At 35.4% G+C, this 27,345-nt stretch overlaps 1 protein-coding gene across 1 annotated transcript; it reads left to right on the top strand.

The window, feature by feature from the left end:
• Positions 1–1,585: 1,585 nt before the first annotated feature.
• Positions 1,586–26,913, top strand: Smp_165970 (putative acidic fibroblast growth factor intracellular binding protein; the record flags this gene model as incomplete). The annotated part of the gene is made up of 13 exons (XM_018793504.1): positions 1,586–1,637; positions 3,465–3,666; positions 5,295–5,558; positions 6,280–6,377; positions 6,946–7,057; positions 7,981–8,050; positions 8,877–8,963; positions 9,438–9,535; positions 13,780–14,302; positions 15,175–15,291; positions 18,840–19,169; positions 24,225–24,447; positions 26,606–26,913. The coding sequence occupies exons 1-13, from the start codon at positions 1,601–1,603 to the stop codon at positions 26,911–26,913; spliced, it is 2,469 nt and encodes an 822-aa protein (XP_018648009.1). The 5' UTR covers positions 1,586–1,600.
• Between the last annotated feature and the right edge of the window lie 432 nt (positions 26,914–27,345).

The raw sequence follows: 27,345 nt of genomic DNA, 5'->3' as shown, positions 1-27,345 counted from the left end.
GTTGGGTCAGTATGTTTTGGGGCTTCAAGGATTGCTTGATGAATTCCCATCCACTAATGTCAGAGTTTGCTTGGGCAGGGTCCGTATTTTCCTGCACCCCTTGCGCAATGATATTTCTTCCACGGAAAGACGCCTCGCGAGATTCTTTAGGGATGTTCAGGATGAGATTTTGATCAGAATATGGTATGTCGGGCAGCATTCTTACGTTCTCATCGGATTTTAGTAAGTGACTAGCTAGCAGAACGTCCTCTGCGTCGGAAGCATTCCTGAGTGTTACACGAAGTAGCCTCGAGTGGTTATGATGGTTGGAGTCCTTTCTTCAATTGAGCCGTGTGACCGTCAAAGGCTCTATTCTGGGAAGTTCAAGCTTCCTATTTATTTATCCTCAGATCATCCTGTCATTTTTGTCCTGCAAACTGAGGGTAAGGTCAACGTTGTCTTTAAGGTTCATGATTATCAGAGAGTCATCACAAACCTTTATTGATTTCCCAGGTTTCCCAGTGCATCCAGGTTCGGCTCCCACTTATTGGAAGGTTGAAGAGCGTTTCCGATTCCTAGGCTTTCTGATGACCGGACGGACGTTCTTGGGAGTAGACTGTGCGGCCAAGTTACCAGTTGATTTCCGTACAATACTTGGGATGTTCAGCTTAGACGGTGACGCCTGGTTTTTTTAAACTCTGTTAACGTAGGTCCAATCACCTACAGAGTTTTTGGGAACCACTGTTGCATTCAAAAACTCTGCTCTGGGAGACCGAAGTTTGCTGAGGGAGTTTATGACCATCGACGTTATGACGGCGCTGAGGTTCTGCATGTCTTCACTAGTGCTATTACCTGCTCCATCGATAGTAGACCTGTCGATATCCCTCTTCTTGTTCACAATGCACGTCCTTGTTTGTCTACCCGCTGTGTGACTGTCATTTAACAAGCTTCCAGACAACTCGTTCCGCAGACAATGATGTTACTCAGCAAAACTACAGAATCCGTGTTGCATACAAAACATACGCATCTAAGATCCGATTTACTGATTCTGTTATAGGCATTTGCTGTGAGGTCTGTACAAACTCCGTGGGACCAACCTTTGCAGTTGTCACACTGCATGCCAGATGTAACAGAGAAACGGCATCCAGTCCGTTTGCATGAGTTTTTCATAAATATATTGACGTAAACTGTCTTATAAATACAAGCAGAAAGCTTAGGGCCGTTAAAAGAAACATAGTACACTGAATTGTATAAAAAAGGGTCACGGTAAGCTGAAACTAGCCTTTACGTGAAAAACTGAAAAAAACCGAATAGTAAGCTGAGGCAAAACCACAGTTAACTATTAAGTTGGGTGAAACTCAAAAAAAGTAATCTACCGAACGTATAGCTCAGAATAGATTCTTTAGATCAGAAATGGTACTTTTGTTACGTAAGAACACAGCTAAAGTTTGAGTAATGCAAATCACGTTAGGATTAAACTTCCCCTTCGAAAGGCGCGGCAAGGTTAGCAATATTCGAAAGAGTTTTGAATAACGAACAGATAGTTTTTTCAAGTTAGGAGCTTGCGATGCTTTCTTATAGTCTTGTCGACGTCACAGTTACCAGCCCGAGTTTTGTTGATATGGAAATGTTTTACTTATGGGTACATGGACGAACTAGTAAGTATACCATCAGGTTCTTTATAATCCTCTACCTAGAATTTCTTGTCATATATATATATATATATATCCAGAATGCATCTAAGTTTGGCAAACTCTCGGGTAAATCAGAGAAACTTCAATTTATCAGGTTTAAGATAGCGAGTTTTAGAGTTTGGCTCAAAATTCATTCGTCCATATGCCTATATAGCATTTTGGCATTATAATTGATATTACTTTTTAATGTAATTCCTTGATATAATCCCCAACATAGGCTTCTAACTAAATTTCGATTATGCTTTCCCATACTAACCCATAATCCTCCTTAAACCCTAGTAGGCTGGTGAAGTTTCTAAAAGTCGCTTTGACGTTTCTCAAAGGTATATAAATTATAGTCTCACCTCCCAATTACTCGATACATTAGTTATCAGACAGATTTATTTATTTATTCGAACACATAAATATTGGTACAAAGGGGCACCAGATATATATGCGCCACACAAAAAACGGTCATTTCATTTAATTGTGTGATGACTATGATACTGCCCGGGTGCCCAGACCGAAGCAGGTGGTTTTCTTAAGGGGCCACACCCGGAGCGTTCGATCTGAAGGTCTGATCCGCAAGGTAGTGGAGTATCGTGGGGAGATGCAGTCTCATAGTAGCCGGTAACGGACGATTGGTACATACGCCACTTGTTCCCTCAGGATACTGGAGCCCAAGTGCACCATTGGTTTGGAATCAGGGTTTTCCAATTCCCCTAGGTGGACTCGCAGTGTCCACCAACCCGTTTAAAGCGCCGGACATTAGCTTTTCATCCTCTCACTTTCGTAAACAACACCGGTGCCACGAGAAGGCAGTGAGTAGGACTTCCTTGACAGAGGCTATATGCACGTGGCCATGTGAGAGCATTTCGAGAGAGGGCGGGTCCTCCCCACTCTCGGCCGTACCAGGGCATTCGGGGGCAGACAGAACCAATAAGGTGTTGGTTGTGAATTTCTTGACACCGCCTCAAGAGAAACAGTTAAGCAAAATATTCGACCATCTCCCCAATTACAGTCGTCAAAGGCGATATTGCACGCAATTCCTTGAATTCATAAAAATTTGGGAATGTCACCTTTATTACCCCCAAATTCTTTGTTTTCCTTTTTTGTTTGCTTGGGATCGTTCCGTCTTAAATTCTTTTATTATATTTGAAACAGTAAAACACCAATTTCCTAGTTGCAGGCTTTCTAGTTTGCTTTTAGAAATATGATGTTTATACTCTTAAGATAAAATATGGTGGTATTATAAAGCGAAACCTATAGTATGTTTTTTTGGGTATCATGACAGTGATTTTGACCATGTATTTCTAGGTAATGAAACTTGTTAGCTCCATCCCACTTAATATTGTGAAACCTGACTTCGAATGAATTGAGTTTTAACTGTTTTTGAGATGGTGGAGAAGATTTGTAGCCCAGATGAATGATTTTGATGGGGTTTCGTTCTCTGAGCTGGATGGTTTGTCACCCTTCAAATAACTTAAGGTGTATTGTTGAATTGGCTTTTCACTGTTGAATTCTCTTGTTGACACCAATCAGTTTTTTTCTGACTAGTAAAACATTCAACCTGGACATTTACACTGATGGTATTACTGGGATGTTTAAGTAATTACAGCTATTATTTCATGAAGTTATTGCTATCTGGTATCGGTGGTAATGATTTTGGCTAACTATGATCATTTCTTTAGATAGTTGTTTTATCTACTACATGCTATTTTAATTACCCAGTATAGTTTCAATATGAAATGACCAATTTATTTGTCGCTCCAACTATACATAAACCTGTTTACTGTTCCGCCAATTTCCTAGTCTCTCAGGCTTGCACAATCATGGCTCAATCGCCTTCAGTAGAGGAGTATGGTATGACAAACGATATGTTGGCCGCACATGTCAGAGACCACTTTGCTCAGTTCACACTTTTGGAATCAGGTTTACGACATCCAAATTCTTTCATGCAAGATTGTGCATACCACCAGCTTACACCAGAAACTCGCAAGCAGTTGATTCACTTGTACGTGTTTATCTCATTCATCTGTTTTGGCTTTATCTTGTTGCATTGAAGAAAAAAAGTTTCATATTTATAAAAGTAGTTGCCATACAGAAGATCACATATTAGCTGATTTATTCACTGTAAAAATTTAACATTTTTTTGCGTGCTGGCTTTATCAAAGGTGATTTGTAATAAATGTATCCACAAATAAACCTAGTGACCAGACAATGCGCCAAGTAAACATTGAATGTTCATACTGAGATCTCGTAGGTCGTCAGCTCACTGTATCGGATTTTATTAAATGCGACCAATATGCTGATTTATCGGCACTTACAGTAATGATGCAAGTAGGGGTGAATTAACTGCAAAGTCAATACTAATCATCCTTTGCCTTTCGCAATGCATTTAGCCGTTGTATTTTGCCTTTCAATAATTCGGCGGCTTACCGCAAAAATATTAGGTAAATACTCCTACATAAGTCAGGTATACCTACCTATTCTCCGTACTCAAAAACAAATGGGATCTCGTGCACAAATGTTTTCCACAAAATCTATGCAGTACGTCTCGTAATTTCGGTATGAACAAATATCTTTTTTGAGACGAAACTAATATCTGGGGATTACACTGCTTAGTAAGATGGAAAGGCGAATTTCTTTTATAGTATTTTATACATTTAAAACAGTGATATTTCATATTAACGTCGAATTTGTCTCACCAAGTGGATGTTGCGCTCAATACCTTCAAATTCGCTCTCAACTGTTTTGCCTCTTGTCAAACTTTAAATTCGCATAAATGTCTCGGCTGGTTGAGGACTTAGCAAAATTTATTACCTATGATAAAAATGCCCTATTTGTCCGACCCCCAGACCAATAATTTCATTCAAGTGTGCGAGGTAATCATAGTTTGAAATCTGAGTTCAGTTCACTAGATGCTACATGTTATGAATCGAGTCAAATAAACCTATATTTTAACATTTCAATGTTATAGTTTTACTTAGTATCTTCGTACCAAAACCAACTGTAAGAATGACTACAATAATTTAACTCACTAATCAAGTACAGGTCTCTGCACTATTTTGAGTTACATTTGTTGTATAAAAGCTTATATTAGTTGTGTTTTTTTTACTTGAACTGAAGTACAGCAAGTTTTGGACTTGTGATTTAGTGACTTGAAGTTCAAAGCTACAATTTAAAGTACGACTCAGGTGCTTTTCATAAGGATAGAAATAGTTGATATGAGTCATTTTTAATTTAATTCCACATAATCTTTTCCTTGTATAAGCTGAATATATTCCTATAAGATTGTTTAGCCCTTGTCAAAACGTCGATTCTGTGGTCAATCTTACAAACTGACTAACTGTTTTGTGACCTTCATTTTCAAGCTTGACTGAATATCCATCATTATATAATTGTTTTAAATCACCTTGTGTTTTTATTTGTAATTAGCAGTTAGTTTTGGCTAAGGACCTTCGTAATATCATCCATCTTGACAACTATCATGCCCATTTAGTTCAGTCTTTTGTTACTGTTTCACACCATATGAAGTATTGTGGTAATTTAGTTACCATTCATCAAATGTATTATTCTAAAACTTTTTATTAATCACCTACTTCATATCCCTCATTTACTTCAATTTGTCTTGATATACAGATACTATTCCCTTGATGAGAGTTTTTTACGTGAATTTGTTGGCAAAAGATTATCAAATAAATCCAGACGGGAATTATCTGATATTGCAGAAAGATGCGAACTTCAACTAAGGAGTTGTAAAAGGCAGTTCGATAACCTGTCGTGTGTTGCCCGCCGGACTGAAGATTTGCCTGGTCCACTAACAGATAATATAAAGAATTGTTTTCTTCTACCAGAATGGCTTGCTGAGTGTTATGCCGCTGTTATATTTATTACAAGTAACAGGTATATTTACACAAAAACGTTTGATAACCTAATTGGTTTTGATATAACATCTAATGCAACAGTGTTTCAATTGCAAGTACAATATATTATGACAGCACCAAACTGTCGCAAAGCTGTATAACGGGTAATATATGCATTCCTTGTTCTATTAAGGGTTATTAGTAGGTTGTGTGTGCCAAACTTGTGTATCTGTTACTGCTCAAATATGTGAAGCATCATATATGTTAGTCTGAGTTCCGATAAGCACTGCAGAAGAAAAAAACCTGTAATGTTTTTAAGGAAGAGTCGTTAATTTGTATTGTTTCATTCTTTTTTACACATTTGCTGGAGATTATAGTCTGATGCTGTCTTCTTTTTCACGTATTTCTTTTCTAGTATGTTACTGAGCAAGGAGACAGCACAAAGGCATTTGAGTTAGTCAGAATTGTGTCTAGGAATTTATACTATATGATTTATATCTTGAAGGTTCTAAAAATTTATGTTTGATCACCTTGAATAATATTGCTTAAAGCGATTATAATGGCTCGGAAAAAGTCATTCTTTACTCTTAACTAAACCTTTAGCACTTTGCTTATCCATATGTTTTTCCAGCTTAATCTAAGCATTTTGTCTTGGTCTTCACTCTTTCTTTTGATTCGACATGCTTGTGTAGGACGTATTTCACTGTCTAGACTGACTTTGTCTAATGGATAATCGTCTCTCTGTACATTTATTTCCTTAGATTTGAAACGTCTAAGAAGTGTCTTTCATATCTTACTTTTGAGAACTTGGCATATTGTGCAGGTCAGCTAATGACTCATTGGTCAACTAGTGGTAAAGGTAAGTATAAATTTGTTTTATTTTCTTGATAAGTTGTAATTCAGTTCATTTTTTCAGTGTGTAATAAACAAAGAGTTCATGATTTATTGTGGATAGGATGTAAGGTACAGCACTAATTAACTAATCAATCAGGTACAGATTCGTATACGTGGCTATGAGCTAGATTCTAAATATGAGGGCTAGTTATGCTACCCGGTTGCCCAAACCACAATAGACGAGACAAGGTGTCACGACCTGCTGCTTGAAAGTTAAATGCCTAAATCATTGGGCCACTGCTCCACTTTCTTGTTATCAGACGGTCCTCGTTTACCATAATTGTTCCAAACACCGTTAGGACTTGCTTAGAACAGCAAATTTTCATTATCTAAGTCATTCATGAGTGTTATTTCGAAAGTTTGGTATATATAGTTTTTAATCTTAGACTATCTTAAGCAGAAATAATTTGCATTTATAGTTCTGTTGATCTCATTACTATGATGACGTTTATGTTGTTTTTGGATGATTAAAGAAAATTTGTCTTGTGTGTAATTTCTTATTCTTTTTAACTTCGATTTTATTGAAATTAAAGATCCAAAAGGTGAACCGGTTGTCAGTATTGATTTGGACCTTCAATTTTTTCACGATCTTAAAGAATGTAAACCACTGATTGAGAAAAAAGAATATTTAGATAAGCATAAACTGTAAGCTTATTTTTCGTGATTCGAATGTTTAAGAATAAGATATACCGGATATTTGATTTGTTTTCATGTCATTTGAATATCCTTGACTTTCTTGAAAGTATTTTGAATAATCGTTACCAGGTTCAAATTAAAAGATACTATTTATCAAGTTTTTTAGACATATCTTGAGAATTTGGTGTTGTTAGACGTTTAATGAAAAGTAACGGACATTATAAGCTTATGTTTAGTTCTTAATGACGCTACATCCGAGCAAAATATTCAACGTATCTGTCGTATAACAAACTTCGTTTTCGCTAAATTCAACCAACCATTCGAACCGTTTTGTCATTGTAATCTTTTTCAGAAAGCGTCCCACTAACTCCTAAACATTTAATACCTGTTTTCTTATGAGCTTGAAAAGTTGTCTATTGTTGTTTATCGCCGAAGCCTTTTCCATCGGTTTTGCTTTTGCTGGCCACCACTTCTCACGATCATTGTGTAGACTTTTGTCAGTCTACGTTTAAGTAGCTTTCGCTCCTCGTCGTGTCCCGTTTCCAATTATTTATCAATTCAATAAATGCTACTGAAATCCACTGATTTTTCTCAACATTTTGGTTATAGCCACTACTAAATATTCGTATTTTCACAGATGATAAGATGTACTTCAGTGGCATAGCAATCCCTTGAAATTGGCCATTCAGATATCCATATAATTTTGATCATTAAGCGGTCCAAGGAATTCATCATCCAGGAGATGCCATGATGATTGATAAGTTACACATTAGGACATTCGTAACATTGACTAAAACTGACTGGTAACAGTTTTTCAGAATATTTCCTTCTGTATAAAGTTGATCCTATGATCAATTTAAATTAAAATAACTCATAAACCATTTATTTTCATCCGTATGTCTATATAATCCATGTTTTTATTATTTTTGCAGACTTGTTATTCGCAATCTCTCTGAAATTCAAGCGAAAATCGTTTTAGCAAATTTAGAATCCAACTTCAAAGTAAGGCCGTGTCAGAGTATTTTTTATAATGCAAGCTGCCAATTATAAACAATTTTCTGTTGGTGTTAATGAGTATATCTAACTAGATAATTTTCTTTGATTTTTGCAATATAGTTGTCTCGTAACGGTAACATTTTGCAACACAGACTCGTAATGAATGTTTAAAAAATGTTAGCTACATGTTTGTCTATAAATTAACTCTCTTCACCTTCTTAAAAGTTTTTCACTGTTAACTATTGGCAGATAGAATGGTTGTGTATAATAGTTAACCCAATATTCCATAAATTAATCTTTTAATCTTCAGATATAGCAAAAAACATAAGTAAATGTTTGGAAATCCTTAAAACTCCTAGGAAATTCCGTCAATGACAATCTATAAAATCCAAAGTTTTTAGCAGTTTATGATGCTGGCTATTATTATAGGATTACTAAGTGTAAACATTTTAGTTATTATCGTTTATTCTGTTCTTCCGTTTCTGTTTGTATTTTCATCCAACGATTTTGTTATTGCGAATAAAGTTCTGCACTTTTATTACTCACCTCATGTTTTCTTGTCGGTGTAGTTTGAAAGTAGTCCCATACCATTGTCTGTTAAAATCCGCTGTTCCATTTAGTATCAGTAAATATCACTTACAAAAATTTCTACTTTGTGCGATTTTATTAATTTGTTCAGATATTTAAATTAACAGTGGTTTTATTAATGGATCTCTTAAGAAATGAGCGATAATTCCCTCTTTTAATATAATGTAACAATCATTCTGCATAAAAATCATATTTCAATTTTAACAAAGCATTGGAAATCTTTTTTTTATCCTTTATTTTTTAGCCTATATCCAAAGCAGTGATAAATTTAGCATGTGGTCTAAGCCACGCTCGGGAAATGCGAAATTTTTTCTTAGACATTATTGAAAAGGTATTTTTTAAAATTTCAAATCATTGAATTATTGATGTTCTGTAGTAGTTGCATCATATATACATTACTTTTTCACAAATAATAAATAATGTACTAAAAAGGTTTGGTGGTAATAGTAATTCTCGTACGAAATGTGTTGTGTCCCACAACCCCATAGTGTTTGGTGAGCAGTTGGATCACTTCAAAGTTTCGCTCGTATTATCGCCTTTTGGGAAATCTGCAAATATAAATATGTCACTCTGTCGCCTTGCAGACGTTTCTGCTTCTAGTTGTGAGGTTAATTTCATTCAAATTCTAACAGTTTCACGTGGTTTCATAGTCCTGTCTTCCTTGTACTATTCTCCTTAGTTATAAGTAAAACTTTTCTGAATCGAATAACCGATTGTTACCATTATTATTATTATTATTATTATTATTATAGAAATAGCTATTTCCTGTCTTACGTAGTGGTTTATACTTTCAATTTTGTTTTAGTTAATTGAACCAATGCGAGCATTGAATTGGCCATCGAAAGAAGTTAAAATGTTTTTCGATGCTTATCATAATACCGTTAAGGCTCTACCTCCTGGAAGGTAAATACTGTATCTTTTTATTAAGTATGTAGAAATATTTTAATATTTGTCCCAACATGTAGGAAAACGCTTTGTTGTGTATAAGATTAGAGGTAAATATATGATTTTTGATATATGTAAGACCTATTTTGAATATATGCTTGTATGTATGTTGGCTACTGTTTTCCGAATATCTATCATAAGCACATCGACTTTATTTGATGTCTTTAAATGATTACACAATAATTTTCTGATACTCATGTTAGTATTTTAAAGAAGGATCACCATTTAGATTGAACTGCTTAGTGGTCACTTACCCATTGTTTGCAAACTTTATTTTCTGATTTTCTAATTGTTTCAAGATTTTGCGAAGTTATATACTATTTTATTTTGCTCAGCACTGATGTCGAGAGTGAAATACACTATTGTACTAAAATGTGATAAGGTGGACTACGTTTTTTGACCGTCTTTAGTGATGTAATTCAAATCCATACACATTTATCTCATGTCTTATTTTGTTTGTTGGTTTCAACTACCAGTAACTTTTGTTGCAAGCCTAAGTTCTGTTGCCTTCCTCAAAAGTTGTGCTAACTTTGCGACGTTTAACGATGGCTACAGAAAGTTTCATATTGTAAGAAAACCCGAAATACTGTGACTTCAACAAATCAATGTGTCCCTCTGTAAAGGTAATGGATAGAATAGTGTTACGTATACCAGGAATCATTCGCAGCAGGTTTTAAATAGCTGAGTATCTACTTTAAAGCTAAAAGAAACCTTGGTTTACTAGGTAAAATCAAGTGTCATTTTCCTATTAAGTTAGTTATGATGGGGTTGTTTGTTTCGACATTTTTATAGTTCTATTAAAGGATAACACATTGTTCGAGTCTGTTGTCTTAAAAATTCACCGAGATCAGTGGTACTTTCCATTAAAGTGTCTGCTGTTCAATAATATGGTTCAGGATTCCTTTAAAATGATAGATGTGCTAGTAGTAAGTGGGATATCAAAATATCTATAGACTTCATCTCCTTGAATCAACTTAAACAATTCAGGTTAAAAGATATTTGAGGAATAAATTGGATCTTAGGATGTTCAGTTTATGCGTGGGAAACAATTATTGAGTAGAATGTATTACAATGCTAAAAAAGAGGTCAACGGAATTAAATCGAATTAATGTAGATATATCAGGGAAGTGATTGTTTTCTAATAGATAAGAATAGATTAGTTTGACCAATAAAATCAACATAGTTATTTGAAATATTAATATTTTGTTACTGTTATTTAATCACTTGTTGTTAACTTCGTTTCCCACCTTACGTCAACCATTTATTATTGTTTCTTTTATAACGCAGATCCTCAACTTTCCTCACTATATGGACACGTTTCATCATTCCATTTTCGAATTGTGTAATCCACTTATATCATAATTAATCTATCTGGATAAGAACGATAATCCATAATAATTTTTATGCATCAATAACAATTACCGTTATAGGATAAATCGAGTTCATTTCATGTCGTGTGCTCTAATTCTCTCATGTACGCAGTGGTTTGTATCAATAGATAAAATGTTTTCATTGTAGCTATATGTGTATGAAGTCATTTAGTTCACTACTAAAATATAGATAAAAATACTTATAACTTCTTTTAATGTGGAGTCTTTAATCACTAATTTCCCACTAAAAGAGACCGTTGATATCCAATCATTCTGTACTTGCAATAGCACATATTTTGGAATATCAGAGAGGCTATTATCTTAAAGAACATCGGGATATAAGCCGAATAATTTGGTCATGCATTGCTCCAAACTACGTGGTGATATCATAGGAAGACAAATTGGACACTGGTCATCCAGTAAATCATGATACTACCTTCCGTGTGATAAATATACAGGACTATTTCGGACTTCTACTTTTTCAGAAGGAGCTACTGTCAGTTGTTTCAGCATGAATTTGTGTGTACAAAAGGAACTTGTGGTTTACTTGACATTGTCAAGGTGACCGTTTCACTGATAACTTTTCATTCCTTGTTTCCTCTCTCATTTTTGAAGATACTTAAAATTGTCAGCGATTTCTTACGTAGAACAATAACTGTGATTAGTATTTTTTATCACTATTTGTTCTTTGCTAATTCTTTTGTTAATTTTGTAAATCATCTGTGACTGAATAAAAAAATTGTTTTTTTTATCTTAAATTTCTGTTTGATCTTATATTGTTTAGTTCATAGAAAGAGGGGTTTATTGTGTTATTATTATGTGGTAGTGATCACTTCTAGCAGCACTGAATTTATCACTTACCTATCTTAGTCGATTACAACGGTTTGAAAATGTTTGTATGGATAATTGAGTTTCACAATTAACTTTCTTGTTTGTTTTTTACTTTAGAAATATATTTCTGTAGACTAGTAGTTGTATTGATCAAGAAATAACAAGGAGAACAAGCTTTCATTCTCGAAAGTCAACTTCATTTAGTTTCAATTGTTACGATTGCATTAACTGTCGCAAATTGCAAGCAAAGTGTTTGACTTATATACTCTGTACTGAATAATTAAGTAACTTTAAGATATTTTTCAACAAGAACTGATGTGTTCTGGAAAATCATTGAAGACCGGGAACCATTAGGCTAGCTTTTGGGTCCTAATCTGTAACTTCACGCGCTTTCAACGACTTTTTTTAGTTACTGTCGGTTCGTGATAATTACTATTATCAGGTTCAATTAATTTTCATGAGTAAGCCAATTAATGAATTGAACTGAATATTTCTGTATTTAGAAATTAGGGAAAAGCACTAATTTAGCAAGAAATTTAATTCTTTTCTATTTATTCATCATTAGGTATCTGCACTAACGTTGTTTAGGTTTTACAACGAATGATAAAATAAGTACCAATTATTTAGTAATGAATTATTTAACAGTTTTTATAGATTTTAAGTAAGTAATGACTACGAATACGATTCAATAAGTACGATAACTAAGTTTAAAGGTTGTTTACAGCACATAAATGTAAATAGGGTACTCTGAAGTTCAGAAATTACATAATAAAAAACGAAAATCCCAGTTTGAAATAAATAGGATAAGTCTCTGGTAAATGTTTCTGCTTTTTTTGAGTATATAAAATTTTAGGCGAATCCTGCAATTATTTCATCGGCTAAGGTCGTGAGAACAGTTTAAATTTTTAGTGTGATGAACGCTGACATGTAGTTAGATACATAACCGGCTATATGGATCGAATGGTAGACGACAAACGACTTTGTAATCCGTAAGTTGAGTTACCGATAGGTATTTACCATCCAAGCTACCAACTGCCCTAGTATGTTTTAGGAATTCTACAACATAGTTATCTGGCTGTGTTCTCCAAATGAATAAGTCCACAGGGCAGTCACACTGTTAAATGCAATAAGTGGATGTAGATGTGGAGACAGATATACAGTGCCTCTATAGTAGTTGTTATTCGCAAATTCTTTTTACACAGTTATCTGTGGTTTCCAATAATGAGAAATGATTAATTGTTATTTTACTAAACAACAACTCTGGGAATCTATCCCAGTCACTAGGTTTGGCACTTGTTTATATCACATGAAGCATCGACTCAATACATGAATTAATTAACCTCCAATTAGTAGATAACATGTCCGAACTCTATTCCACCAACTTTGGTCTAAATACTATCTCTAAACTCTTACATATTTTGTAATTGAAATTCAAGTACGTAAGCCTGTACTTGGCGTATAAATCGTTGAATATTAGGATACTAATAATTTTTTTTGAGTGGTTATACTGCTTTGTTTTCATCTAATTGCGATTGGTTTTAAGCTTCTGTAATGCATTTTTATATTGTTTACAATGATTATACTCTCAATATTCCTACTCTTTATTTATAACTGTGGCCAGTTGATTTGAACTTGATAAATGTATCAGTACTTTAGTTGGTGTGCATTATAGTTGTTCATAATTCATCTTAATAGCAATTATACTGTTACTGAGAATTTTATACCAAACGATAACAGATTCAACTGTATTATGCAAAAAATCATTCTCCAGTATACTTATTGATTATTTCAAATTCGCTCGTCATTACTAGCTGTATAAGAATACATATTACTTCAATGAAATGATATACATGTGTTGGCAATGAATTACATATGTATATTAAATTTATTCATTTGCTATCTCATTTGTATAAATTATGGTGTTGAAAATTTACAAAAATCTAATCTGTTTTGTACAGATTCAATGTTAGAAACAGGGTTTACACACATTATTTTGAATAGTACATTACCATTATTTGGTAAATTAAAATGGTTCAGTATTGAAAATTTAACAAATGTCAATAAACTCCATAAATTAATGAGTATACATTCTAATGAATGTCTTAATACAACAATTCAAATGTTTAATAGTTGTTGGAATTATATAAGACAAAAATTTATTGAATATTTAATCCCAATAGGAAATAACAATGATCGAGTTATTATTGAAAAGTTTGAACGAATTCAAAGAAATGGAACAATAAGAACCATAAATAATGTAACATATATGAACTTTTTAAATGCACTATGTTTAACTGCATGTTATAGTCGATATCAAAAGAATTTAGAACCGATTATAAATAATCATATTGTCTGTCCATTCCCATGTGTTATACAGAATGACTGTCCATTTAATGTATGTAAAAATTATGGTATATTTACACATGAATATGAATGTCCTTGTGATAATTCAAGTAAATGGAATAGAGATAGTAATGAATGTTTACCAGATAGTATATACAAGATAAGGCAAACGAGAAATTATGTAAGTAGATTGTTTTTTCATATGGTTATGTAAGTTGATATTCTTTGTTAATTTGAAAATACACAACATTTTACTCTTCTTATCACAGCTTTGAATCTGCTTTTCATTTGCAGAATGACTTCAGAATAGACAACAATAGTTTTTAAAGTATACACTTACAATTGTAGACTGAGTTAAGGGAAAATAGTACAAACTTTTTCTACTTATCACACTAGCGAACATGTGAAAAAAATTAATATTATACTACCCCTTATTTTCATAATTATAACAATTAGGATGAAACTGGAAATTACTGACCGTAAAAATGAAATCCTAAACATGAAAAGCAAGCGGTTTATTTAGCTGACGCAAAATCCCCTTATAAATTTAAATCATTGAAATCCTAGAAACACTGAATATTCGTTTGTTCCTATTTCAGTCACTCAACCATACACAACGTAGAACCTGTCACATGTGTGTATTTGTTTAATTTGCCACACTCTATTAACACAGCGAGATGGAATTATCATAACATACCGGAGTAAAACATGTGGTAACAGTATTAAGGGTGGTAGAGAAGATCAGGTATGGAAGATACAATTCGAGATTAGTAGAAAAATAATAAAATGTATAAGGTAGTTTAGAAACTTAGGATCTATGGGTCGACAAAAAGTTCATTCCTCTGTGGAGTTAGCGATATACGGCCGATGAGTCCTATACTAGGATACAAAGCTGTCCAGTGCTTCTTTGCTTTTACAGATTGCCTAATTAAGGTCAGTCCTTGATGTAAACTATAAAATTCAACACTCGCTACAAACCTCCTATACTAATAAGTAATGAGCAGTCTTTACTTCACTCAAACGTATCCCAATTTTTTTCTTTTACTTAACTAGCCTGATATGCTGACGAAAGAAAAGATTCTAAGGCAAAGAAACCCGAGAAACTGTGAGCCCAATAGTAAATGTAGTAAAAATGGAACATTATTCTGTACAATGGATTCAAATTACGAGGTTAGCAAGATAATTGGTTTACTGTATTATGCAATGAGTATAGATATTATCAGCAAAATAAATTGCCTAGCGAGAAACAGGTACCTTAGAAAATTTAGGGTGTCATAATTTAACACATTTAGATGAGTTTGTGATGCTGTTGAATGTGTACTAATGAATGTATCTTGTGAAGAACATATTAATTCTGCCTGAGTAAATGAAGGATATCAAAGGTCTCCGAATTGTCTATATTGTCAGCGTCTATATTTTATCTTTATATTAAGAATGATTTCTTTGTAGGAATTCGGCTTTATTTCTTGGTCAGTTATGAAACATTTCTTAGAACAATATACTTTTAATTCATGGTATAAAGTGTGATGAGCGAAATAGTTTTACCGTTGATATAGGATGGAGATTACGTTCTGTCAAAAAGTGATTGAACCTGGAAATATATTGTTGGATTCCGAATAGAATTATTATGATAGACCACTGTAGATATGCCGTACTCACAAGTGCCAATTTATTTATCTGAACACATAAATATTGATACAAATTGGCACCAAGATATACATACGCCACACGATAAAATTGAGGTTGAGAAGAGATAGAAAAAGGGAGGTGAGTATAATAAAAAAACAAGAATAAATATAAATTAGTGCATCAAAGTGCGATAATAATAATAATAAGACGAAGAATGGGAGAAGCAGTTCAATTAAAAAAATTACAACTATGAGGAATTCCCTCAGTCAAAAATGTTACTCTCAATTTTTTGAAGAAAGTAAAGGAACATCACAGAAGGATCGCTACTAACTTCTATTCTGAACAATGATAAAATCTCAAGCCAGTGCATAAGGCTTCTTCCAGGCCTCCAACGAGGGAGTCGTGAGGAACCGACAAAATTCAATCCTGTACGGCTTTCTTTCACACCACAACATCATGTCGTGCACTGTTCACCTCACCGCTTTTTCAAACCGGTTCCAGAATCGCCAAATAACGCACGATGCGGAATTCACTGGGACGACATTCAACCTCCAAGATACCGATTGAATCAGCTTCACTGTACCTGAATACACGTTGCCGAAGCTACTCAGTACTAACATGGTGTCACTGCTGAATATCAGCACTCCTTTGGAGAGAACGATAATCAAGTACAGTCGTCAAATATCCTCAATGGAAGCCAGGTTAGACGAGGGCGCTGGTGAGAAGCATATACTATACCGACAAACACTGATTAAGTGAGGATTGCATGACTTGGGTGCTATCGCACAGTAAGATAATATCATCCTTATACTCAAGGTCGAAAAGTCTTTCTTCAGGCAAAAAGTCATCATGATTGTTACGTACATTCATCAGAGCTGTTTCCAGAACGTCATTGCTGGGGAAGTTGGAAAGGGATGGTGAGATTGGGCAACCTTGCCTGACCCCACTACTTGAATAGAACAATGGAGAGATCTAGTTGTATGGCCTCATTGCCTGAGGCGTCAGTATGTAGTGTTTTCAAAATGTTAATGAACTCTTCTTCAATGGACAATCCCAGAGAACCGTCCTGTCCGGCGAATCGAAGGCAGTCCTAATGTTTGTAATAAGTATGACGGTGTTCTAACATTTGGCAGAAGGCGAAGATATGACTACTACATCCTCGACCAGAACGAATACCATTCTGCTCCTCGCGAGTCAATCTTTCTCGGGTTTTAAACAATAAACGAAGCATGACGGAATCCAATAGTTTGGGCTCAATCGGAAGTGGACTTATCGTCCAACAGTTGTTGTTCAAATGAAGTGAAGCATTTTTATAGATATGTACAACTATTGACTCATTCCACGATGTTGAAACATTCTCTAATTACCAGGCACTTGTTAACAACTCAGTAAGTTCCTTAACCAGAAGGTCGCCACGTTCTATAAAAAGGGCCAGAAGTAATTTATCTGGGCCTAGTGACTTTTAACAGTTCAAGAGTTGGAATTCCTTGAGGACTTCTGTCTCGTTAGATGGATCAGTTGTCACAAGCCTTGAGGGGACAGAACAATCTGGTCTATGTCGCTGGGGCAGCAGACCACCTAAACTGTCCCTCTAAAAGCCCTCTATCGTCCAGGACGTTGGTAGGCGTTATTGATTAGCATTCCATCAGCTTCACAGATTGTTTCATTCACTCTAGATTTCTTGTTGCCAGTGACTCGAGTGAGTTGAAAGAGCTTCCTTTAGTTACCAGATTCCGCTGCCGCTTCTAAATCTTTAGAACATTCGACCACCAGGCTTCTCAGTCTATATACAAACTTCCCACAAATTCATTGCGTGAAGAACTTTGTTTATGGTCAAACTCGCAGTTGGCCAGAGTAGATCAATATGCTTCAGTAAGTTGTAAGGAGCCTGCAGAAACCCAGTGTCTACAAGCGAAGCGTTTTGTGAAGCTGCAAACGGCCTTAGTCGCCATTTTCATGGCTTAAAGTGATTTCAGCTGATGTTCATCTATACTTTTCGGTGGGTTGACAGCTAAATTTGAACTTAGCTCGAATTGATATTTAGTTGCAGCACAAGCTACAACTAATTTGCCGTCATCAATTTATTCAGGACGATAAATTTGTTGGCTATTGAAACGTAAGATAAGATTAGCTCAATTGAAAGCATAATCAGAGTCTAGATAAGTACTCCGAAAGGAGCGGCAGTCTTGTACATTATCACACCACTGTTAGCTGATCATGATTTAATCAATCTGAGTCCAGGCTTGAGATGGAGAAGGAGGTAGCCAGGTGGCACATCAGCGATGACAGTGCCGATGGTTAGTGCTAGCCAGAAACAGGTTGTAGTCTGCGCAAAGTTGCAGTAGACGGTCACTTTGATAGAGCTTCCCAATCTAACAACACATGATTCAGTGTTATTGGTTGTCCATTCAATTAGTCCTTTCTCAGCTCTAGCGCTTAGTTTGATACCAACGCCAGCTAAAGCAGATGAAGATTCTATAGGGTCCCCGAATAAGTGCACGTGAAACAAGTTTTTGAGGCGCCAGGTGGAGAGCGAATTCGTAGTATTTCATTGGAGTCTTAAATACGGGTCTCAGATAGACAACAGACCAATTTAAAGACTTTCTAAATACTGTCAAGCTTTAGTTTGAGAACGTTGAAGGACCTCAGTTTAAATGAGATACTCGGTTTCAGAAATGCGAATTCAGAATTCATAATCAGTAGTAGTATTCGACTATCGACCAGATCTCCCCAACACAGTGATAAATATTAGTCTACCGATTTGACGAGTAAAATTTCATTTCGTTTTAATGTTTATTTTTACTAAATTAAATTAGCTTTGAAACTGAAGTTTAACATACTGAACATAATGATTGTTAAATGTTTTCAGGAAGTTTATTTTCATATTTGTTACTATGTTAGTTAAATTTTGATGATTGAGGAAATTGTCTGGTTAATTAATTGGTTGTATTCTTCCAAATTGTTAATTATTTTCTTGTTCAAATATTTGAAATAATCAGTAAGCACAAAGAGACTATCAAAATTTAATCCTATTTGACGTGTATCAAAAGAAGTGTATCCTTTTTTCTCTTGTTATTTATCTATTTAAGTATACAATATGTGTGTGCAAACTTGATTATCACGGTAATTATTGCCAAGACAAAATAAATGCTTGTCTATTTCGTATTGAACATCACTTACAACCAAATGGTGGAACATTAATTGCTGGTAATACAGCATGTAATGTTAATAGTTCAGGCAATAAATGTATCGCATTAATAAGTGCTGAAGGCGACGCATCATATCAATGTCAATGTAATGAAACGCACTGGATACCAAATATTGAATTACCTTATCCTAATTGCTTGCAAAAACTGACAAAGTGCGATTCTGTTGTATGTGTACATGGATTTTGTGTTTCAAATAACCATATTGATCAGGTACGTGGTCACGTTATATCTTTATACGTAGTATTCTATCGAATTGTGTAAATAAAAAAGTTGTTTATCGCTAATTTGAATAAACAATAATGAGTGAAACAGTTGAGATGGCTTATCTTTTCTTGAAAAGCCTAGATGAATAATTCTCTGTGTAATAAACACTGAAGACTACGATAGTGCTCCGTAACTACGACACCTATAAACATAATGAAATATTTTATTGCTTATTGAAAGTTATGGTACGAACATGATAAAACCACTCACTACCGCTGGTAGGATTAATCTCTTTATGATGGTTAGTTGACTCATTCGAATAACTTTTGTTGCGAGGTATAACTGATCAAGTTACAAGTTATGAAAAAGTACTGTCACTTTTACTTACTTACGCCTGTTACTCTCAATGGAGCATAAGCCGCCGACCAGTATTCTCCAACCGACTCTATCCTGGGCCTTCCTTTCTGGTTCTATCCAACTTTTGTTCATTCTTCTCATGTCTGTCTCTATTTCTCGAAATAATGTGTTCTTTGGTCTTCTTTTCCTTTGGCCTTCAGGATTCCATGTGAGGGCTTGTCTTGTGACGCAGTTGGGTGTTTTCTTCAATGTGTGTCTTATTCACTTCCAGAGCTTCTTCCTAATTTCTTCCTCCGCTGGTTGGAATCTAGTTTGTTGTCTCCCACAGTAGCTTGTTGCTGATAGTGTGTGGCCAACGGGTCCGAAGCATTTTGCGTAGACAACTGTTAATAAACACCTGTATCTTCTGGATGATGACATTCGCAGTTCTCCACGTCTATGCGCCATACAGTAGGATCGTCTTGACATTTGTATTGAAAATTCTGATCTTGGTGTTGGTTGACAATTGTTTTGAGTTCCAGATGTTCTTCAGTTGTAAATATGCTGCTCTCGCTTTGCCGATCCGCGTCTTCATATCTTCATCAGATCCACCGTGTTCATCAATGATGCTGCCCAGATATGTAAGGAGTTTCATATCCTCAAAAGCTTCTCCGTCAAGTGTAATTCGATTGGTGCATGCCGCATTGTATCAGAGAGTCTTACTTTTCCCTTTGTGTATATTGAGACCTACTGCTGCTGAGGCTTCTGTTACACTGGTCGTCTCCTGCATTTGTTGTTGTGTGTGTGATAGAAGAGCCAGATCATCTGCGAAGTTTAAATAGTCCAGCTGCATCCTAGCTATCCATTGTATTCCGTGATTCCCCCCGGATGTTGACGCCTTCATGATCCAATCGATCACCAGAAGAAAGAGAAAGGGTAAGAGTAAGCAACCTTGCCTGACACCGATCTTTATCTCGAACGAGTCAGTGAGTTGTCGTCCATGCACGTCTTTGCAGTTTAATCCATCATAGGAATTCTGCATGATATTGACTATCTTTTCAGGTACGCCGTAGTGCCGAAGAAGCCTCCATAGTGTTGCCCTGTCCACGCTATCAAATGCTTTCTCGTAGTTAATGAAGTTGATGTAGAGTGATGAATTCCATTCAATTGATTGTTCCACAATGATCCGCAGAGTTGCGATTCGGTCTGTACACTATCGATCCTTACGGAATCCACCCTGTTGATCTCGAACTTGGGCATCTACCGAGTCCTTCATTCTGTTTAACAATGTCCTATTGAAGACTTTTCTTGGTATTGATAGAAGAGTGATGCCCCTGTAGTTATCACACTTGCTGAGATCGCCTTTCTTTGGTATTTTGAACAGAAGTCCTTCTTTCCAGTCTGTTGGTACTTGTTCTTCATCCCAAATCTTGCTAAAGAGAATGTGGAGTATCTTTGCAGTTACTACTTTATCTGCTTTCACTGCCTCTGTTGGAATGTTGTCTGGTTCTACTGGTTTGTCACTCTTGATTTGTCTGATGGTCATGCTGATCTCTTCAATTGTTGGTGGGCCAACATCGATTGGGAGGTCCATGGGTGCTACTTCAATGTTGGTTGGATTCAATGGGGCTGGTCGATTCAAGAGTTCCTTGAAGTGTTCTACTAACCTGTTCCGTTGTTCTTCAATGTTGGTGATTGCCTTGCCTTCCTTGCTTTTCACTGGTCGTTCTGGTTAATTACGGTAATTTCCAGAGAGTTTCTTTGTTGTATCATACAATTGTCTCATGTTTCCCTCTCTTGCAGCCTTTTCCGCTATCATTGCTGAATCTCCCACATATTTACGTTTGTTGGATCTGATGCTACTCTTCACTTGCTTGTTTACTGCTGTGTATTCGGCTTGTGCCTTGGCTTTTTCTGCTCTTGTTTGGCTGATATTGATTACTACCTTCATGTTCCTCCTTTCTTCAATCTTATCCAGTGTACCAGCAGTGATCCATTCCTTGTGATGGTGCTTCTTGTGGCCCAAAACCTCCTGACATGTTGAAACGATTGCCTCCTTGATACCTTTCCAGTTGCTCTCCATAATAGTTCCCTCTCTATTGAGTAGCTCATGAAAGGCCTGGAACTTATTGTTGAAGGCTATCTTGAATTTGTTGAATTTGTCAGCATCCCGAAGAAAAGCCGTATTAAACTTTCGTGATGTTGTCCGCTCCATTGTCCACTGCTTCTTAAATTTTAATTTCATCTTGGCTACCAGCAAGTGATGATCTGATGCTATATCAGCTCCTCTTCTGGTTCTCACATCCTCCATCGTCTTCCTGAACATTGTTGATGCAGATATGGTTGGTTTGGTTCTATGTAATGTGATCCGGTGAAGTCCATATGGCTTTGTGAATGCGTTTATGTGGGAATATAGTGTCGTGTATGACCAGTTTATTGAAGGCACATAGGTTTGCAAATCTCTCACCATTTTCGTTCCTTTCTCCCAGTTCATGTCGTCCCATGACGTCTTCGTATCCAGTGTTGTCCATTCCAACCTTGGCATTCAAATCTCCCATCAGAATGGTCAGGTCCTTTGTTGGGCACTTCTCGAAGATTGACTGCAGCCTATCGTAGAATTGGTCTTTAGCGTCTTCATCGTAGTCGTTGGTCGGCGCATAGCATTGGATGACGCTGATTGTAATGCCGTCTTTCTTTGTTTTGAAGGAGGCTTTGATGATTCTTGGTTCATGAGATTCCCATCCTGCAAGTGTATTTTGTGGTTGTTAGGACAGCATCAATGCAACTCCTTGTGTATGTGGGGCATTTTCTTCTTCATGAACGGAGTATAACAGAAGCTCCCCTGGAGCTAGTCGTTGTTGTCCAACCTGCTTCCAATGTGTTTCACTGATCCCAAGGACCCCCAGGTTGTATTTCCCCCTTTTTGTATCAATTCGGAAGACTCTCCCGGTCTCCCGCATTGTCCGGACGTTCAATATGCCTATAAAATTTGTTGCTCTGGTTGTTTAGAAGGTGCATCGACCTTGTGACTTCCGATGAAACTCATGAGGCGTCATAATTCTTCCTTTAACGCTCTGGGCAGAGTTTGAATTATTTTTCCTGGTTAGCATTTTTAGCGAGTTAGTTTTCTACGGGATTGGGTCGCTAACCCCATGCCCAACCCTCCTCCTTTATCCGGACTTGGGACCGGCAGTAGCCGTCGGAGGGGCTACAGGCGGAGTTGATGGAAAAGTATCACCTTATAAATTTATGAAAACGAAAAGAGTATTTAGCCAGTAATATCATTATCTACTAAGATCTTCAGTTGAAAAATGATGTAAGGTTCATTCAAACTACTCCAATGGCAATAAATTGACAGCAGTATTTATCTTGCCTACAGGTATCCTTTTCAAGAAGCTCTCTTAGCTCTGCAAAATCCCAGTTTGAGCATGACTTCAGTCAAAACAACTAAGATTTAAAATTTGGTCGTTTTCGTTTTTGTGTTTCGAAAAAGTAAATTCATATAATTAGTACTACAATATAGTAAAAATAAGTGGCGAGACTAAACTATACTGATGAGCCAATCAGAAGCTTTCGCGGGTTTTCAAGGTCACGGCGCTAAGTTCGGTACCTGATGCTTACGTACGATCGGTTTACAGCGGATTTTAGGGAAGACGTGATAATTCAGCGTCTACAAGAGAAGTGATCATAAGATTTTGGCGCGAAATTCAATTATCCATTTGGATAAATAGAGTTTTGGCATTATAGCTGATGTCAGTTCGTGATGAAAACCCTAAGTATAATTCCTAACCTTAACCATGAACTGTAAATCATAATTTGAATTCTTCACACAGGTTTATAACCTACGTTTGGTCTTAGTTACTATGTTGACACTCTCAGGGTCACTCTAGCGTCGCTCAAAGGTCGTCTATAAATTATTGTCTCACCCTTAACCCTAAACCGTAAACCATACCAATATACCAACAACATTGAAGCTATGTGGTCGAGGCTAAAAGAATTTTTAAGACCTTATCATGGTTTCAGAGGTCGACTACTATGGAGCCATATGGATGTGTTCCTGTACCGTATGCACTATGATTTTAGAACTTCTGAACCTATATATGACCTTGAGAAGTTTTTGAGTCATGTAAAAGAACAGTATCCCCTTTAATTTTTGAGTTTTGTGTAATATATCTTTACTGTATACTAACTGTCTTCTGATTGGCTAATATTTCTCAAGGTCATTTAAGATTCGTTCAAAGGTCGGCAGTATAGTTTAGTCTCGCCGCAACTGAGATAGTTAATTCTTCGGTTTTCTAAATATAAATTTCTTGTTGTGTTTAAAAACCGAAGATAGTTACGTCAAACGTGAAGCAAATCTTCCAACATCCTAAAAAGAATCTAATGACTGAATTTGTTCCTCTACGAGAAGCTGTAGCATTCAACATTAAACACTTCGAAAACAAAGTTTTCTCTGGATTTGTTTTCGGAAACTAACATTTTTGTATTACAATCTTGCACAAAATAAATTTAAACTTCAAAATCTTTTGTTTCCTCATTGATTGAAAGACACATCGAATCGATACATGCTAGTCGATATCAAATAGACTTATGTGATATAAAATGTGATCCCTATACTTTGTCAACTGATTTGATAAACCATATATCCCACGCTAAAGAAATCAATTTAGTACAAATCATATATATATGATATAATTTTTATGTAAAATTTGTTTCTTTAAAAAGGCTAAATGTGTATGCAATCCTGGTTACAGTGGACTTGCTTGTGAAGAATGGGTTGGTGTATGGTCGAAGTGGTCAGAATGGGATCAGTGTCGACCAGCTTGTGGAAATATGCGTTATAGTTTACGTCAGAGAGATTGTCTATCAATGAAATTGGGAAATAAATCAAAACTATGTTTAGGTTCACCCATTGATTATATTAAATGTTCGGAACATTTATGTACATGTAAGTAAATAGCTAACAGTGCGAAGATGAATTACCTATTTATTGATTTTTAAAAAGATAGGTAAAAATCTAATGATTGTAGAAAGCAAGTATATATGTGAGTTCAATTTATTAGTGTAAAATCTAAATCTCAGTTAAAGTTAAATCATTTTTCTTGTTTTAATTAATGATAATGTACTTCTTAAATAGCAGATCGAAGTTAGTTTGACTTCGATTTACTCCAGTTTAAATAAAACACTTATCTTGACTAGACTACCGATTAAAGTCTAGAAACACTGGGTGACCGTTTTGACCTAGTATTGAACTCCTCGTCAGTGCCCACTAATGACCTCGCGGTCGGAAGTCAGGCCAGGGACCTTCGGTCTCACACGTACATGCTTAACCTCTAAACCGACACTCAACGGTGTTAATCTCTAACTCCAATCAATTCACAAAATTGCTCAACCCTTATCTTTATCATTTTGACTGTTAATTTCGTATAATTTAGATAATCTATTAAATGAAGTCTCCTAGATTAAGTTCGTTTACAAACTGGATTTTATTTATAAGCTTACTTGCCCATCCATGGTTCACTCGTGAAATTTCTCCTTTAGTATAAAATATTTAATGAACAATGGTAATGTCTCAGATTTTTAAACTATAATACGTTCACATCAAGTAATCAGAATTTTCCTGCGTGATTAGACATACTACTAATGAGTAGTTGTTTCAATTTTACACCAATTTGTACGACGGTAAGCATTCCAACATGGTAAGTACTACAAAAACGACCTTCAAATTATAGGAGTCTCCATATAAAACTCAATTAAATAACATGATGATGTTTGAAGGTCTGCTGAAAAGTGATGTATCCAGTCATAGTGACTATAGGAAAGTAAAGTATTGATGGCTTTGAATGAAACCCACATTATACCAACAAATGGATGAAAGTGTATATCGATGGATCCCGACTTACCAATTTAAAGGTACTTATCACGAGAATTTCAAGCGCAAAGTAACAATAAAGAATCTGTAAACTACGATAACGAATAATTAGTTGACTATTAAATCAATATAAACAACCTCTGATGGACACATTGATCGCGTTTACAACTTTACTATTATAAGAGCCTAATTTACTAGTAAGCAGTAATTCCATTTCAAATTTTCAATGAGCTAATAACTTATCAAGGCCTACCTACCCAGAACACTGTCTGTATCCAGATGGATAGAGGACAGACTTCTCTTCCCGATAATAATCATAATTAAACAAAATGTCATGCGATTATCCTATTTTGTCTCTTAATGAATAAATCACCAGAGATACCCATCATATATTCTTATCTTAGTATCAGTGAACTATGGTTTTAAGTTTTATCCCACTTCAAATGTTAAACCTAAAATTGAAGTGAATATTATTAACTACTATTGGAAGTTTGTTACTTAGTTTAACAGTTACTAGGAATAAGTATATCAAGGCAACCACGCACATAAACAATAATTGTCAAATGGTAACTGATTAGGCTGCTAAGTGATCAATTACTACGATATAAAATATTAATTGCAGTAATAATCTAGAATCCTATCATAGTTTTATTTCTAAACTTACATATCATCTATTACTCAGATAAGATTCTACTGTTCAAAGTACTCTGAAAATCTTGTATTTTTTAGAAATTCTATTGTTTGAATGCTTATTTCTGTTTATCCAAATTTATCCTTAAGTCTACAACACATATTCTTAGAAACAACTTTTTACCTTTTAGTTCTCATCTTATTTTTTAAGGTCATCTACAAACTATGTATAAAAACAGACTGTAGATTACTGCTATCTTCTGTAGATACAATGAAATATCACTAGAGAAAATATTTATCTTCTGATCATTATCCACATACATAAATTTTTTAGAAGAACACCGTCTAAAATGTAGTCGCCCACAAACTGTTGGGTTGAAAACAACGGAGATGGTGGTAGCGCGTCCACGATTCCGCATTGCCGAGGAGTCCCATACTAGGACGAAACGGACGTCCAGTGCTTCCAGGCTTTCAATGGTGGTCTAACATCGATTGATTTATGATCTAAAACAAAAACTTGGCATTCATTATTCGCACCATTGAGTGTCAGATACATTAACTACAAAAAGTTTATGGGATATATAGATCTTTGTTTTTTTTTCAGATAAAGGTATATCTTATCCCAATTTATACTCTTCAATACAACAGAATGTTAGTGCTATTAATTTCACATTTAATGTTATAGTTTGTGTTACAGTTGTTGTAATTTGGAGCTTATTGTTTTTGGCATCCATAAAATCATTTTATGGTTTACTAAAAAAGTTATATCCGCAAAGAAGACAAATTAAAATGAAAACGTCGAGACGTGTAACATTGGGACAAAATGAAAGTGAAATGTCTATGAATCGACGTGAAAGCGTTAACAATAATATAAGAGAAGGCATTGACGAAACTAATAATGTTAATGGATGACAGATCTTTAATAACTGTTACGAGTTTATACGTTTTACAAACTGAAAACGTTTACTGTGTTTATTCATTCGTCATTAAATCAGTTTAAACAATTGTTTCATATTCTTAATGCTTAAAATAGATATCCATCGTAAAATCCTTTTAAAATATATTTTATTGATAGGTTGTGGATTAACTGAAGTCAAACATTTACTCTTACAGATAAAACAAACGAGTACTTTATGTCCTGGAACTAGGACTACCAAAAATAAAAGTGCAGCATATCAACTTGGATTGCTTCGAAGATAGTTCCATTTGGAAAGCCACTGAACTTCGAGGAGCACCAAGAGAATATTTCGGTTTACTTTAGTATTTCTGAGTAGTGAGTACCTACGCCATCCGTTTTCTCGGACCTTCAATTATCGATCCTCAAGATGTGCGAAATGCCATTAA

This window comes from Schistosoma mansoni, chromosome 1 (assembly GCF_000237925.1).
Source record: "Schistosoma mansoni strain Puerto Rico chromosome 1, complete genome".
NCBI lineage: Eukaryota > Metazoa > Platyhelminthes > Trematoda > Strigeidida > Schistosomatidae > Schistosoma > Schistosoma mansoni.
Note: the sequence above shows the minus strand (reverse complement) of the source record. Positions and strands in the feature narration are given on the sequence as shown.